Genomic DNA, 13390 nt, shown 5'->3' with positions numbered 1-13390 from the left:
ATTTTATTTTTTTTAATATATTTTCCCTTTTGGTCTGTGGAAGACTTCTAAGAAAAAAAAAGTCATGAAGTAGCAATCTTTAGAAATAAACTTGCAGTCAGTTTAAATATGACACTATTAATGATAAAATTGAGTTGGCAGAGAATTTCTAGGTAAGTGTTAATCATAGCCAGCCTTTTCAGTTATACCTTTTTCAGTTCTTACATCCAGAAATGGCTTGGTATACTCAACTAATGACCCCATGGAGGGTATATGTGTTACATAATAAAGAAAAGCATCACCTCTGTGATTCTGGCCAGCCCAGGCTGACAGAGGTGAACACTTGCATATAGGTCAAACTAGTTAAATATAGAACTGTGGCTCTCCAAGGCTGTTGCCAGGAGCTCAATAGCATCAGCTCTGTTTCTATGGGGGAAGACTTTTCAGATGGTAAGAATAGAGCTAGAAGCCAGCAAATTGAAGAGGATTGCATTGTGGAAATTTAAACTCTGGTAAAGGGTTTATTGATGATTCAGCTCTATTAATCTGTGAACATTAATTTTGACATCTTCCTTACCTGACTCCTGATTTATTGCAATAAGAACTTGGCTTTATTTAAGTAACACACCTGTAAAAATTGATGTTATTATACTGACTAGGTTGGGGAAAGGGACCTGATGACAGGTCACAAGATTAGTAAGGTTCTGAAAAGGTCAGAATTGTACTGAATTATGTTTAGGACAGATTGCTCCTGTGATCATTTAATCAAACACAGTGTTCTTATTGTCTCTGGCTTCCCTTCCACAGAGATGATTTTTGAGGTTGGCCTGAGAAGGAAGTCATGATTCCAGTGGCAACATAAGGCACATTGACAGCGAAATTCATACATTATAGCAGCTTTTTGTTTCATGCTCTATTGGCAGACAACCTTGAATAAAAATGCCTTATAAAAATAATGTAGAATCCCACAGTTTTTCAGTCACAAACAGGAGTGTCCTTGTTTAGTACTGAAGACGGCAAGAATTAATACCCTACATAGAAGTGTTTGGCAAAGCTAAGGTGGTAGTTCCAATTCCTCCTCCTCAGTCTTCTCTACAGATGGAAAGATGAATAGTTTTTGGTGTTGAATTTTTTTTTTAACAGCAAGCTATCATTTATCATCAGACGTCTGTTCAATAAATATGATATTGAGAAATTATGTTCAGATTTGAATTTAGTTTTTTAAACATTTGTGGAAGGAGAACAATTTGTAAGTAATGTTCAGGAAAAAAATAATAAAACCTAGTTAAATTTTGGAACACTTGATGAGCACATGACTATCAATTATCTTGCATAGTGTTGCATTAGAGAATGAATAATACTCTGAATATGAATGATAGAACATCTTATAAGATATTTGTGTTTCTATTTATTATTATGAAATAATACTGACTTTCTTGTGTACAGTTTTATGAATTTTAGCATGTGTATAATTTTATGTAATCACCATTAAAATCTAGATATAGAACATTTACATCACCCCCAAAAATTCCCTCAGGCTGTCGCTTTATGGTCACTCTCCCTTGCTAACAGCTCCTGGGTAACTACTGATCTGTTCTCCATCCCTATAGTTTTGTCTTTTCAAGAATGTCATATAAATGGTATCTTAGTATGTAAGCTTCTGAGCCTTGCTTCTTTTACGGGGCGTATTTTCTTGGAGATTTACCCAAGTCGTTGCAGGTCTCAAGCATCCCTTTCTATTGCTGAGTAGTAGTAGTCCATTGTGTGGATGCACTGCAGTTTGTCTATTCATCCACTAAAGGGCATTTAGGTTGTTTCCAGTTTGGGGCACTTAGGAGCAGAGCTGCTGTGAGCCAAGGGGTGGAATTGCTGGGTCAAACAGTATTTCATCTGATTTTGATGTTTTAAAAACTTTATATATTTAGGTTTGTTTTAGACCCCATCTAATTTATCTCTGTCATGTTTTCTTGGTCCCCCTTTTCTTCAGGTTGCCTATATTGTAGGCATCTAACAATTTGTCTTCGGGAAGTTCATTGCAACAGCATACATAATACTGAAAACTTAGAAATTATTAAAGATCTGTAGCAAGGAATTAATGTGGAGCAGGGGAGTTAAGCTATAAAACCAGTCATACAATGAAATATGTAGCCATTAAAAATCATATTGTATAGCTGTATTTATAGGCATGGGAAGCAGCTTAGGGTAATGTCCGGGCTGAAAAAAAGCAGGATACAAATTATTTACATAGCATCAAATTAATAATGTTAGTTATTTCTAGCTAGTTGAATTTTGGGTGATTGTGATTTCTTTACTTTTTTGGTGTTTTTCCAAATTTTCATACTATCATGTATTTTGCAATTAGAAACTAAAATAACCATTTAAAATTGTTTTCAAAGAATAGTTAATGTTCAAGAGAATAGCAGATACAATAAGTTCCCAATTTTGTAATTAAAATAAATTTAAAATATAGAAATAAATCTGCAGAATGTTAACAACAGATATTTTTAGGTAATATAGTTTAAGTTATTTCTACAACTTTTGATCAGTTAACTTCTGATACTTTTATAAGTTTTAAACCTATTTTTAAAAAATCATATCCTTGCCAGAGGTTTAATGAATACCAACCATATCTAATCCTTAATCTCACTATGCCCATCTTAATATTATCCATATGGTGTCACATTTAGGTTTTGTTCATTCTTATCTGTTTTGTTTTGTTACTCCCTCACAGTTTTGTTTTCTAAAAAAAGAAAATTTCTAGAGCACTTCTCCCTTTGGTTACTAATAAGGGACTTAATTACTTAAATACAAAATGATAGAAGGTCCATTTAACCAAACCTAATTAATTAGTAGAATTTAAAAGTATTTGCATCCATTAAAGTTTTAAAATATATAACTTATTTTAACAATGACTCTTATTTCCAATAAACTAAAACAGAAATCACTATGCAGAAGAAACAGCACCCCCTTCACTGTATTCTTTTTATAAACTGTGTCTGTTAGGAAAAAATAATCTGTTTTCATGTGATAGAACTGAATGTGAATCATATTTAATTCCTTACCCCATTTCCCAAATTCCCAGTGGACCTCTGGGTGGAGTTACCATTTAGCTATATAATGTGACAAACAAATGAACATTAAACCTATTTCTAGGATGATCTCCTCACCAAAAGTCAGGGAAAATGGGAGGGAGTTGCCATTCACTGACTTTGCATCTGATAAATATAAGAATTCTTTTAAATAGTGAGGTAAGAAATGAGTGTAAATGAACAGTTAGTTATATGATGGACTATTCACTTTCATCAGCATATAATGTGTATGTTTGTTTTATGGCTATTAAATAAGAGGTTCTGGAATGTCTTTGCAGTTTGCAGAATTCTGAGAATGCAGTTCTAACACCTTTGAGAGAGCAGCAACCATGACTAGACTTGCTATATTTATTAGTCAACATGGAGCAAAGTCCATCTATGGAAAGCTTTGCTTTTTTGATTAGTTTGATAATATATTCAAATTATTTGACCTTTAATATAATTTCTTCCCTTACTAGCTTGGTGCTAACAGTGGTCTGCACATCATCATCTTTGATGAAATTGATGCCATCTGCAAACAGAGAGGGAGCATGGCTGGTAGCACGGGAGTCCACGATACTGTCGTCAACCAGTTGCTGTCCAAAATTGATGGGGTAGAGCAGCTGAACAACATCTTAGTCATTGGTATGTTTGTTTAGAAAAAAGTGCTATGATTTCAAAAACATTAGACACATAGGTTTGGAATTAAGATCTGTGTAGGTTGTAATTATACTACTTTGCCAATGTTTCCAAGTTAGAATCAAGTAATATTGAAGAATTTGACTAATTTAATGTCTAGCCTTAACAGGACAAATGAAAGATGGGTTTTAGTAACTCACGGGCTTAGCCTATAGCTCACCCACAGATTTAAAAGGCAGTACAATGTAATGCAGTGGTTTTCAAACTTGGTCTTGTAGGCCTCCAAGGGTCATCAGAGGAGCTTCAGGGTCTGTGAGGGCTACAGAGTGAGCTTCAGATCATGCATCCCTGTTATAACTTCATCTTTTAACTGTTTTATGTACTGAGCTTCTTCTTAAGATGACATCGGGGGGAAAAGTTTGCTGTTTATGAAGGTTGAAAACCATTGGCCTACAAAAAAAGGGAAGGGACTTTGGTCTCAGATCATGTTCACATGGTCCTTCTCTCACTTTGGCAGGTCACTTACCCTATCTGAACCTAATTTTTCTTTTTAAATATTTGAAGTTTTTATTGTATTTGTATTCCATTGGCTTGTACAGTAGTGAAATGTTAAAGCAAAGTCTCCAGGTATTTTCATTAGAAGAGATCAAGAACAAATGGTATTTTTATTTGAGAATAATTTGGTTTTCTATTTGACTTTTATAAAATGTCCTCTTAGCTTCTAAGATAAATTACTATTCTTATATATATTGAAGGAAATTTTTCTCTTATTTTTATCATTTGTATATTGTTTTAACATCTGTGCTCAGGAATGACCAACAGACCAGATCTGATAGATGAGGCTCTCCTTCGACCTGGAAGACTGGAAGTTAAAATGGAAATAGGTAAGTAGACCTGTCACTGATGGCATGGGGGTGGGGGATGTATTTAGAGTTCATTAGCAGGAATAAAGGCATATCATTCAATGATTTAATGTTTGTGAGAAAAGTTGTATAGCATGAGAAGCAGATGTTTACATGTTTGAGTACCTATAAGAAAAGCATTAGGGATACAATAATCTCTACTGTATTTTCAATTTTATCAGGATTACCGGATGAGAAAGGTCGACTGCAGATCCTTCACATACACACAGCAAGGATGAGAGGGCATCAGTTACTCTCTGCTGACGTAGACATTAAAGAGCTAGCTGTAGAGACCAAGAATTTCAGCGGTGCTGAACTGGAGGGTCTGGTGCGAGCAGCACAATCCACTGCTATGAACAGACACATTAAGGTCAGTCAAGTCAACTAATAGATTAGGAGTCTGCAGCTCTGTAAATACTGTGCCAGTGTTCTTTCTCTTTCCCTTCAAGCATACCAAGGGCTGGGGTGGTGCTGACTTCTGATAGAGAGGATTCATGGTAAAAGGAATAAGAATTGACTATCAACTGCTAAATCCTCAGAGTAGCAGGAAACATAATGGTAGCATCTGCCCCATGGTGACCACTGACCCATCTACCTTAGCTTGTCACCATCTGATACATGTGAAGATGAAGATTTTGAAGAAGTTTTTAAATCTTTGTGCTGTGTTGAGTTATAACATGTCATAGGAAGTTGGATTTTCTACATTCTAGAATTATGGGGGCTGCTTCTTTAAGAAAATGTACTGCATAATTGCTATGTTTGTGGTATTAAACTGGAGACACCAAGATAATGAAGCATGACCTCTCCCCTCAAGGAATTCAGAGTCAGGGAAATGGACATGTTTGCATATTAGTACAATAATGTATTGATACTCTGGTAGAAATACATACGGGGATACTTTTATGTACATTTGATTCTTTCCCATCCTTCTCCTCTTCAAGTTTTAGTTATCACCTATAGATAGATGACTCCCAGATTTATAACTACCTGGATGTTTTATCAGATCTCATTTTATGTTCCAAAACCAAATTTGCTGTCTTTTTAAATTTTTTTATTTTTTGCTCCTATTTTGCTGATATCTCAATTTGCCTGGCTTAAAACTTCAGGGTTATCTTTGATTGCTGTCACTCTACTGTGTCCTACATCAAGTCATTTGCCAAATTTTGCCAGTTCTATCTTGGTACTATATTTCAGTTCTCAGTGTCACTGTCTACCTTCTGTTTGATTAATCTTCCTATTTCATACTATTTACCCTTCAGCAACTTTCAGCAAGTCACCTTTATCTACAGAACAAAGAACAGACTTCTTAACCTTATCTTTAAGGTCCACTAGTCCTTATGCTAGGCTAGCCTTCCCAGATGTGTTCCCAATTCTCCTTACACCTTAGTCAAACCAAAATACTCACTGATCATCAGACATTAATTTATTTTTCCACTTCTCTGCTCTTTTTCCCTTCACTGAGAGTCTTTACCTTCTCTGCTTACTTATCTTTTCAATACCTGGTTCATATGCCACCATTTTCTTCAACCCTTTTCTGATTGTCTCTTCCAAGAATGATGTATTATCTTCCTTCCTGAAAGAGTAGTGTATCATTAATGGTACCTTCAGTTAACTTTGGTTCAAAATAGATTTATTCAGCACCTCCTCTATGCCAGACACTGTGCTAGGGGTTAATGTACAGCTGCAAAGAAGTAAATTGCCTACCTTTGAGCAGCTCACTGTCTGTCCTCCACATAGAAGGTGAGGAAATGAAAGGTGTCAAATGTGGTCAGTTTGTGGGATGAGAAGAACCTTCACAGAGGAATTTCTGTGTCTCTTGGTGGGGTAGGTAATTTTAGGTAGAAGGAACAATATATGCAAAGGAACAGAGACACAAAATAGCATGATATGTTAGGGTAATGCAGTATTGCTTCAGCATAAAAGGTAGGGGAGGGGTGGTAGAGATATTGTGAGGAGACAAGTCAGGAGAGTAAAGCAGGAGATGGAGCACAAAGAGCCTTTTATACTGTGCTAAGAAGTATGCACTTTTTTCTGTGAGTAGTGCTAAGCCATTGAAGAGTTTTAAGAATAGCAGTTACATAGTGTTAAAACATAAGATCACTCTGGCAGCTGTGTCGAGTGGAGTATTTAGGGGAGTGGAGTTGGCGACACAGACAAGAGAGAGGAACTTTTATAACAGTTCTTACAGGAAATAATAAAAGCCTGAACAGTTAGGTTGAGTATGTTCTAGTTATTTGGGAATATTCTAGCAATGGCTCTAAACCAAGGATCAGCAGACTGTGGCCCATGGGCCATATCTGGCCAGTCACCAGTTTTTACAAATAAAGTTTTGTGTGTGTATTTAATATATTTTTTTATTGATTTCAGAGAAAGGAAGGGAGAGGGAGAGAGAGGTAGAAACATCAATGATGAGAGTCACTGATTGGCTGCCTCCTGCACGCCTGCTACTGGGAATCAAGCCCGCAACCCCAGCATGTACCCTGACCGGGAATTGAATTGTGACCTCCTGGTTCATGGGATCGATGCTCAACCACTGAGCCACACCAGCTGGGCCAAATAAAGTTTTTTAGAACACAGCCACCACACCCATTCATTATGTATTGTCTGTGGCTGCTTTCATTCTACAATGACAGAGTTGAGTATTTGCAGCCGAGACTGCATGGCCCACAAAGCCTAAAATATTTACTATCTGGCTCTTTACAGGAAAAGTTTGCCAAGCCCTATTCTAGACTCTAAGTCTGTATCTTATTCATCTTCCACAGTATCTCAAATAGGTCTAAATATTGAGAACATTGTAGATAGTTAATATTTTTTAAGTTAGTAAACTTATATATGTATTCTGAATAAAACTATCTGTAAGTCATAATTTCCCTACATAATAGAAATGACTTTGTTCTAGATCAAGAATGCCATACTGGAGGAAGCCACTTTAGATAGATAAGAAAATCCTCTTTCGCAACCTCTTTAGACCCAATAGGAGGAAGATACTAGTACTATTGCATTTTTTAAAAAAGCCAAAGGTCTAGATAGGGTTGGAATGTAATATTAGGTTCTTTATGAAGTGGATTTTTCCTTTCTTTTTCTTTTCTTTTCTCTCCTTGCTATAGGAAATGTCTTGGTAAGAAGTGATGGTGACTTCAAAAAAAATTGTATAAATGATGTGAGAATTGTTGCCCACCTTACTGATCCTTCACCTCAGACCACACATCAGTACTTCCTGATATAATCCACAATAACGAGTTTATTAGTTATCAGATTTTCCATATGTATTAGCCACTGGATTTTTCTCTTACTTTGTTATTTGCCATTTTAACCATAATAATCTTATCCCAGCATGTTTCTAAACCATCATCTCACTAAGAAACATGCTTTCTTTAAGCGTGCATTAGGTATACACGTGAAGCAATGAGATAGGGTGGAAAGATCACATATTCCATAGTCCTGAGGTGTGATTATGTATTATACTTCTTCACTTTCTTGTTTTTGCTCTGTCAGAGAGCAGTGACTATGTATTTCATCTGGATTTTTGTGAAAATGAAATCAAATACTGTATATAGGAGTGCTTTATAAACTACATATAAATGTTAATTCTTCACATTTTTGTTATTATTGGCTGATTTGAGAGATATCATATATATCCTTTTCAATATCTGAGTTTCTGGTTTTTGTTGACTATTTGCTGTTATCATTTTTCTAATTGCAAAGCTAATATGTTGGTTACCACTATACAGAATATATTATCCTTCAGATTTACAAGTAAGAACTAGTGCAAGTAGTGGATATTATTTCCCTCACTTTTTCCATGTGGTTGAATTATTTTTAATTTAAATTTCAGGCAACATGTAGACTTGTGATCAACACCTTTTGTACCAAAGAGCTTTTAATTTTTTACAGTATCTGTGGAATATCTAACACAAGGGACTTATAGGCATTTCAAGGAAGGGAAGGCTATGTGAGACACTAACTTCACCCCCAAAAGAATAACACTAACATTTATTCCCTTTTCTACATTTTAAAAAATCTGTATTGTCAAAAGTTCTTTAAACACTGTTTTCCTAACAAGACTCCTCAGCCAAACAAAAGGCATACAGTTTTAATATCCCCATTGCTGTCGGTGTTCATCGCTTCACCAGTAGTGACTGATGAGTAAGCAATTTGAAACTTATGATTTAAAGTTGGTATGGAACCGATACACAAAATTCAACTGTTATGGGGTTCTTTCTTTGCATTATAAAAAACCATTATTAGTGGGTTTTGTTCTCTTTTCAAAAGATTTAGGTTTAAACAAAGTCAGGTGGACTAAACTAAACAGATCTTCCCTGTTAAACTGTTCTTTCAGGTTTCCTGAAACAAGTGGAAAATCCAGTCATAAACACCTGATGTTCATGTCATTTGTAGTTGAACCCATGTTTGTGGTCAACTGAAATTCATGTAACATTTGGTTATTTTTATCTTGAAAGGAATTTCTACTTCAGGTAGAGAAGACTCATAACCCAAATTTCTTATGCTCTTATCTGCTGTAAGGAAATAAATTGATGACACACACACACATACACATACTTTACAACTGAATCAAAGCTCTGATTTATGTTTGCAGAACTTCAATAAAATTATTTCTTATTTTCGGTAGAATTTTGATTGATTAAGGTCACTCTACCCTTAATTTAACAGGAATGATAAGAACTTTGAAAGGTCAGATTTAAAAGGTTATGAAATTTAAGGGTGACCACTTGATATTTGCTAGTGTTGAAATACAAGTTTATTAGTTTCTGCAGGTATAAGCTGAAAGATGTTGCCTCTTCTATATTGATTAGCTGTTATAAATAAAATGCAGGGGAAAATCACACTAATTCAGACAAATGAGAAAAGGTTTTCTGAATGAGTAAAAATTCAGAATTGTAGAATTTTTTAAAATAAGGTTTTACTATTTTTTTTAAATAGTAAAAAATTAGCTAAGAGAAAGCCTTAGAAAACTTATTTTAATGAATAGAAATAATTCACAATTGTATTACTGTTGATAGTATATAATTAGGTAACCTCTGAAATTCTTAGAGTACCTAAAACCAACTTATTCTAAAATAACTCTACCCCATCCATCTTAATTCACTTTTAATTCATTGGGTAAGTCCTTTCTTCATAGTTAAAAGACAAGTTGCACACCAGCTTCAGTCCTGAAATCTATCATATTTTTTGGCAAACGTTGAAAGATAGACAAGGTTTTCCCTTTATATTGCTATATGTTTCTGTCATTTCAGTTTCACTATAAGAGGAAATCAAAATATAAAACGTCTTAGTAAAAAGTTAGGGCTGTATAGGGAAAGGACATTTAAAATGATCTGGTAGCTTCACTGGGATTTTAATGTGACTCTGTCAGAGCTTGCTTCTTCACTTTCAACTTAAAGTTTATACCTTGTAGAATTCTTTTAGATGTGTCAAAAAGTCTTACTCAGAGTTTAAAGCCTTTATATAAGGTTACCTAGGAAGGAAATTGTATATCTACCCTTAATTAAATCACCCTTACCCTCAATTTAAGAAAACTTCCAGGTTTGAATAAGAACAAAATGAGACAATGGGTATGATGAAATGAGATAATGTATATGAACATACTTTATAAACTATAGAGCTAAAAGATTTATATATTATAAACATCATAATTCTTTCAGGAAAATGCTTGTTTCCTGTAACACAATTTTTTTAGACTTAGAGATGTCAAAAAATGTGATCCATATTTATCGAATACCTAATGTGTACCAATGAAAACCCTATTAATAATTTAAATGCTAATTGTTCTCTTTATTTAAGTAGAATATTTGTCTATCTATTTAAATCTTACTTGTTACCTGCTCTCTTTTTAAAAATATGGAAGTCATACATGAATACATTCTCTTTGTAGAACACTCAAGGATGCCAAAGTGTATAGGGAAAAGTGGGACAGGCCTTCTTTAACACTGTCATTTTATTTGTCTCAGCAGCCTGTTCCTAAAGGAACATGACTCATATTTTATAATAATCAATGGAAGATTGATGTTGCTTAACATACTTTTGTTTTATAGTCAGATTTTTTTTAAGATAACTTTTTTGTAAACCATAGTACCATTTTAAATATTAGACTTACTTGCCTGGTGCTATTGGGAGAGAGCCCAGTCACATTTTAAAATGTGCTGGTATCTCAATCACTCATCAGGTCCAGGCAGCTCCAAGTGCTGATAAAGGCCTTGATGCTTCTCCAGATGTCTGTTCTAAGTGTCAGCTCCAGGTGCAGTAAGCAGAATATTTGAAGCTGGCACACAGATTCTCAAGCACAAAGTATGAGTACAAATCAAAGTTGTAGGTCCTTGGTCTCCTGGAATAATGGTTTACAAACCTGGTTGAGCATCAGAATTAGCTGCGGCACTTCATAAAAACATAAATGCCTGGACCCTCTTAAATCAAAATCCTGATGGGGGTGGGGCTGGGTATCTGTGTATCTATAAAGGCTCAAAGGTTATTCTGATATAAGAATGACAGCCAGTGTTCTTAGAGACCCTCCTTATGTATTTTCTCCTCCTTGAGCCTTATTTAGAAAGAAACGGCTACCCAGTGTTCTTTGGTACAGATGTGTCATGATTGACTTAACTGATACCCGCCTGGTGGACATTTAATTTGCTTCTTCTCTCCCGCTATTACAGATCACTGTCCATATCCTGGTAATATAACATTGCACACATCTGTGACTATACTTATGGGATAAATCCCCTAGAAGTAGAACTGTTCGGGCAAAGGTGTATATGTTTGTGAATTTGAGAGAGGTGTTATTTGTCTGTGAAAATATGCTTTTAAACATCTTCAGGTGTTACATTCTTAGGCTGAAAATATTCTTAAATCTTAGAATTCCTTACATTTTGTTTTCATTTCTAACTAGGCCAGTACTAAGGTTGAAGTGGACATGGAAAAAGCAGAGAGCCTGCAGGTGACCAGGAGCGACTTCCTTGCTTCTTTGGAGAATGATATCAAACCAGTGAGTATGAATATTGAGTGATGTATAAGCCAAAAAATAATAATTTAGGAGAAAAGTAACTGCCGTTTTACTCAGTATTGTGGAAGGTTATATCCTGTGTAGTTTTTAAAAATAAAAAAATCTTAGTATTAGAAACATTCAAACAATAACTCTGATGGCTGGGTAATTAACCTATGCTTACTGAAATATTTCTCATGATAGGGAGCTCACCATCTTACAATGCAGACTATCCCATTTTGAGACTTTCTGATTTTTAGTTCTTACTTTATATTGAACTAGAATTAGTTTTCTCACTGGTTCTTATACAGTCCGAAGCTGCTGAAACCAAAATTCATCCTAATTCATCCATCCTCCATGTGTTAGTTATGTATTGTATTTAAAATTAACTCTCATATTCTCCTCTCTCTACCCTTCTCCAACCTCCTCCAAGGCATGCCTTTTTCTTGCTCAATACCTTTAGGTCCTTTGACTGCTATAGTTTGTAAGGACTGTTAACCATTCTAAGTGCCCTTTAAAAAATAATGTGTCACCCAGCTGGCATGTCTCAGTGGTTGAGCATTTATCTATGATCCAGGAGATCACAGTTCCATTCCCAGTCAAGGCACATGCCCCAGTTTCAGGCTCAGTCCCCAATGGGGGCATGCAGGAGGCAGCCAATCAATAACTCTCTCATCATTGATGTTTCTGTCTCTCTCCCTCTCTGAAATCAATAAAAACATATTTTTAAAATAATAATAAAAATAAATAAAAAATAATGTGTCAAATTTTTTTAATGCACTCAAAACTCAGTAGTCATAGTTGGAGCTTTAAGAATACAGTATAAGGTCATTAACCCACTTTCCCATAAAATAACCACTAATGTTTGGTTACTTTTCCTTGAGTAACCATTGTTTGGAGTCCTATATTAGTACAAAAACAAAGTGCAGAAAGGCCTCTTAAAGAGGTATATGTATGTTTGGTTTTCTTTTTTAAATGAACCTCAGGTGCACAGAATTGGATTAGTCTTAATCTTCAGTTTGTGACACACTGTTGTCATTAGTCTACATAGTATGTAGAATAAAGTACAGTGCATATAATTTTGGGGGGCTTGCTATTTTATTACCAAGAATCATCCATATGATTTTCTGTAGCTGTACGTCATTCATTTTCATTCCTGAATAGCATTGCATTGTGTGACTACCACAATTTTTCTGAATGGGCATTTGGGACATTACCAGTTTTTTGTATTACAAACAAGTGCTGCTATAAGCATTCTTGAACAAGTTTCTCTTAGATATATATTGAGGAATAAAATTGCTGGTTTGTTGGGCATATGAATGTCCAACTTCAAACTGAAGAATTTCAAACTTTTCGCAGTGGTTGAAACAGTAAGCACTTTCCCCAATAATGTAAAAGAGATCCTGTTACTCTACATCATCTACACTTGGTATTGTCAGACTTAATTTTTGCCATTCAGTTGGATGTAAGATGATATCTCATTTTGGTCTTAATTTGGTCTTACGAAGGTAAGTATTTCTTCATGTATTTATTGACCATATGAGTGTCTTTCATGAGATGCTAGACATGTCTTTGCCTGTTTTACTGTTGTATGTTTATTCTTTATTTTTATTTGATCGTGTAAGTTCTTTATATAGTCTTGAAAATAATTATTTGTTGCAAGTATTCCCTTTAAAGATAAAAATAAGTTTGTTTTAGCCCTGTCTACTTTTTTGTTGCCATTGTGACTTTTAAATATAAAATATTTACTTCCAAAAGTTACTGAGCAATGGAAATGCTTAATCTTTCATTGATGTCATTTGTAATAG

At 34.9% G+C, this 13390-nt stretch overlaps 1 protein-coding gene across 2 annotated transcripts in view; it reads left to right on the top strand.

The window, feature by feature from the left end:
• The window catches only part of NSF (N-ethylmaleimide sensitive factor, vesicle fusing ATPase), a 104409-nt gene that overhangs the window by 51830 nt on the left and 39189 nt on the right, over nucleotides 1–13390 (top strand). For both annotated transcript variants that reach the window (XM_016203910.2, XM_087826270.1), the window contains exons 10-13: nucleotides 3527–3692; nucleotides 4496–4570; nucleotides 4771–4958; nucleotides 11490–11585. In XM_016203910.2, the coding sequence (XP_016059396.1) occupies nucleotides 3527–3692; nucleotides 4496–4570; nucleotides 4771–4958; nucleotides 11490–11585 (525 nt within the window). The remainder of the gene's footprint in view (nucleotides 1–3526; nucleotides 3693–4495; nucleotides 4571–4770; nucleotides 4959–11489; nucleotides 11586–13390) is intronic.

This window comes from Miniopterus natalensis, chromosome 17, assembly GCF_054644295.1.
Source record: "Miniopterus natalensis isolate mMinNat1 chromosome 17, mMinNat1.hap1, whole genome shotgun sequence".
NCBI classification, from domain to species: domain Eukaryota; kingdom Metazoa; phylum Chordata; class Mammalia; order Chiroptera; family Miniopteridae; genus Miniopterus; species Miniopterus natalensis.
Note: the sequence above shows the minus strand (reverse complement) of the source record. Positions and strands in the feature narration are given on the sequence as shown.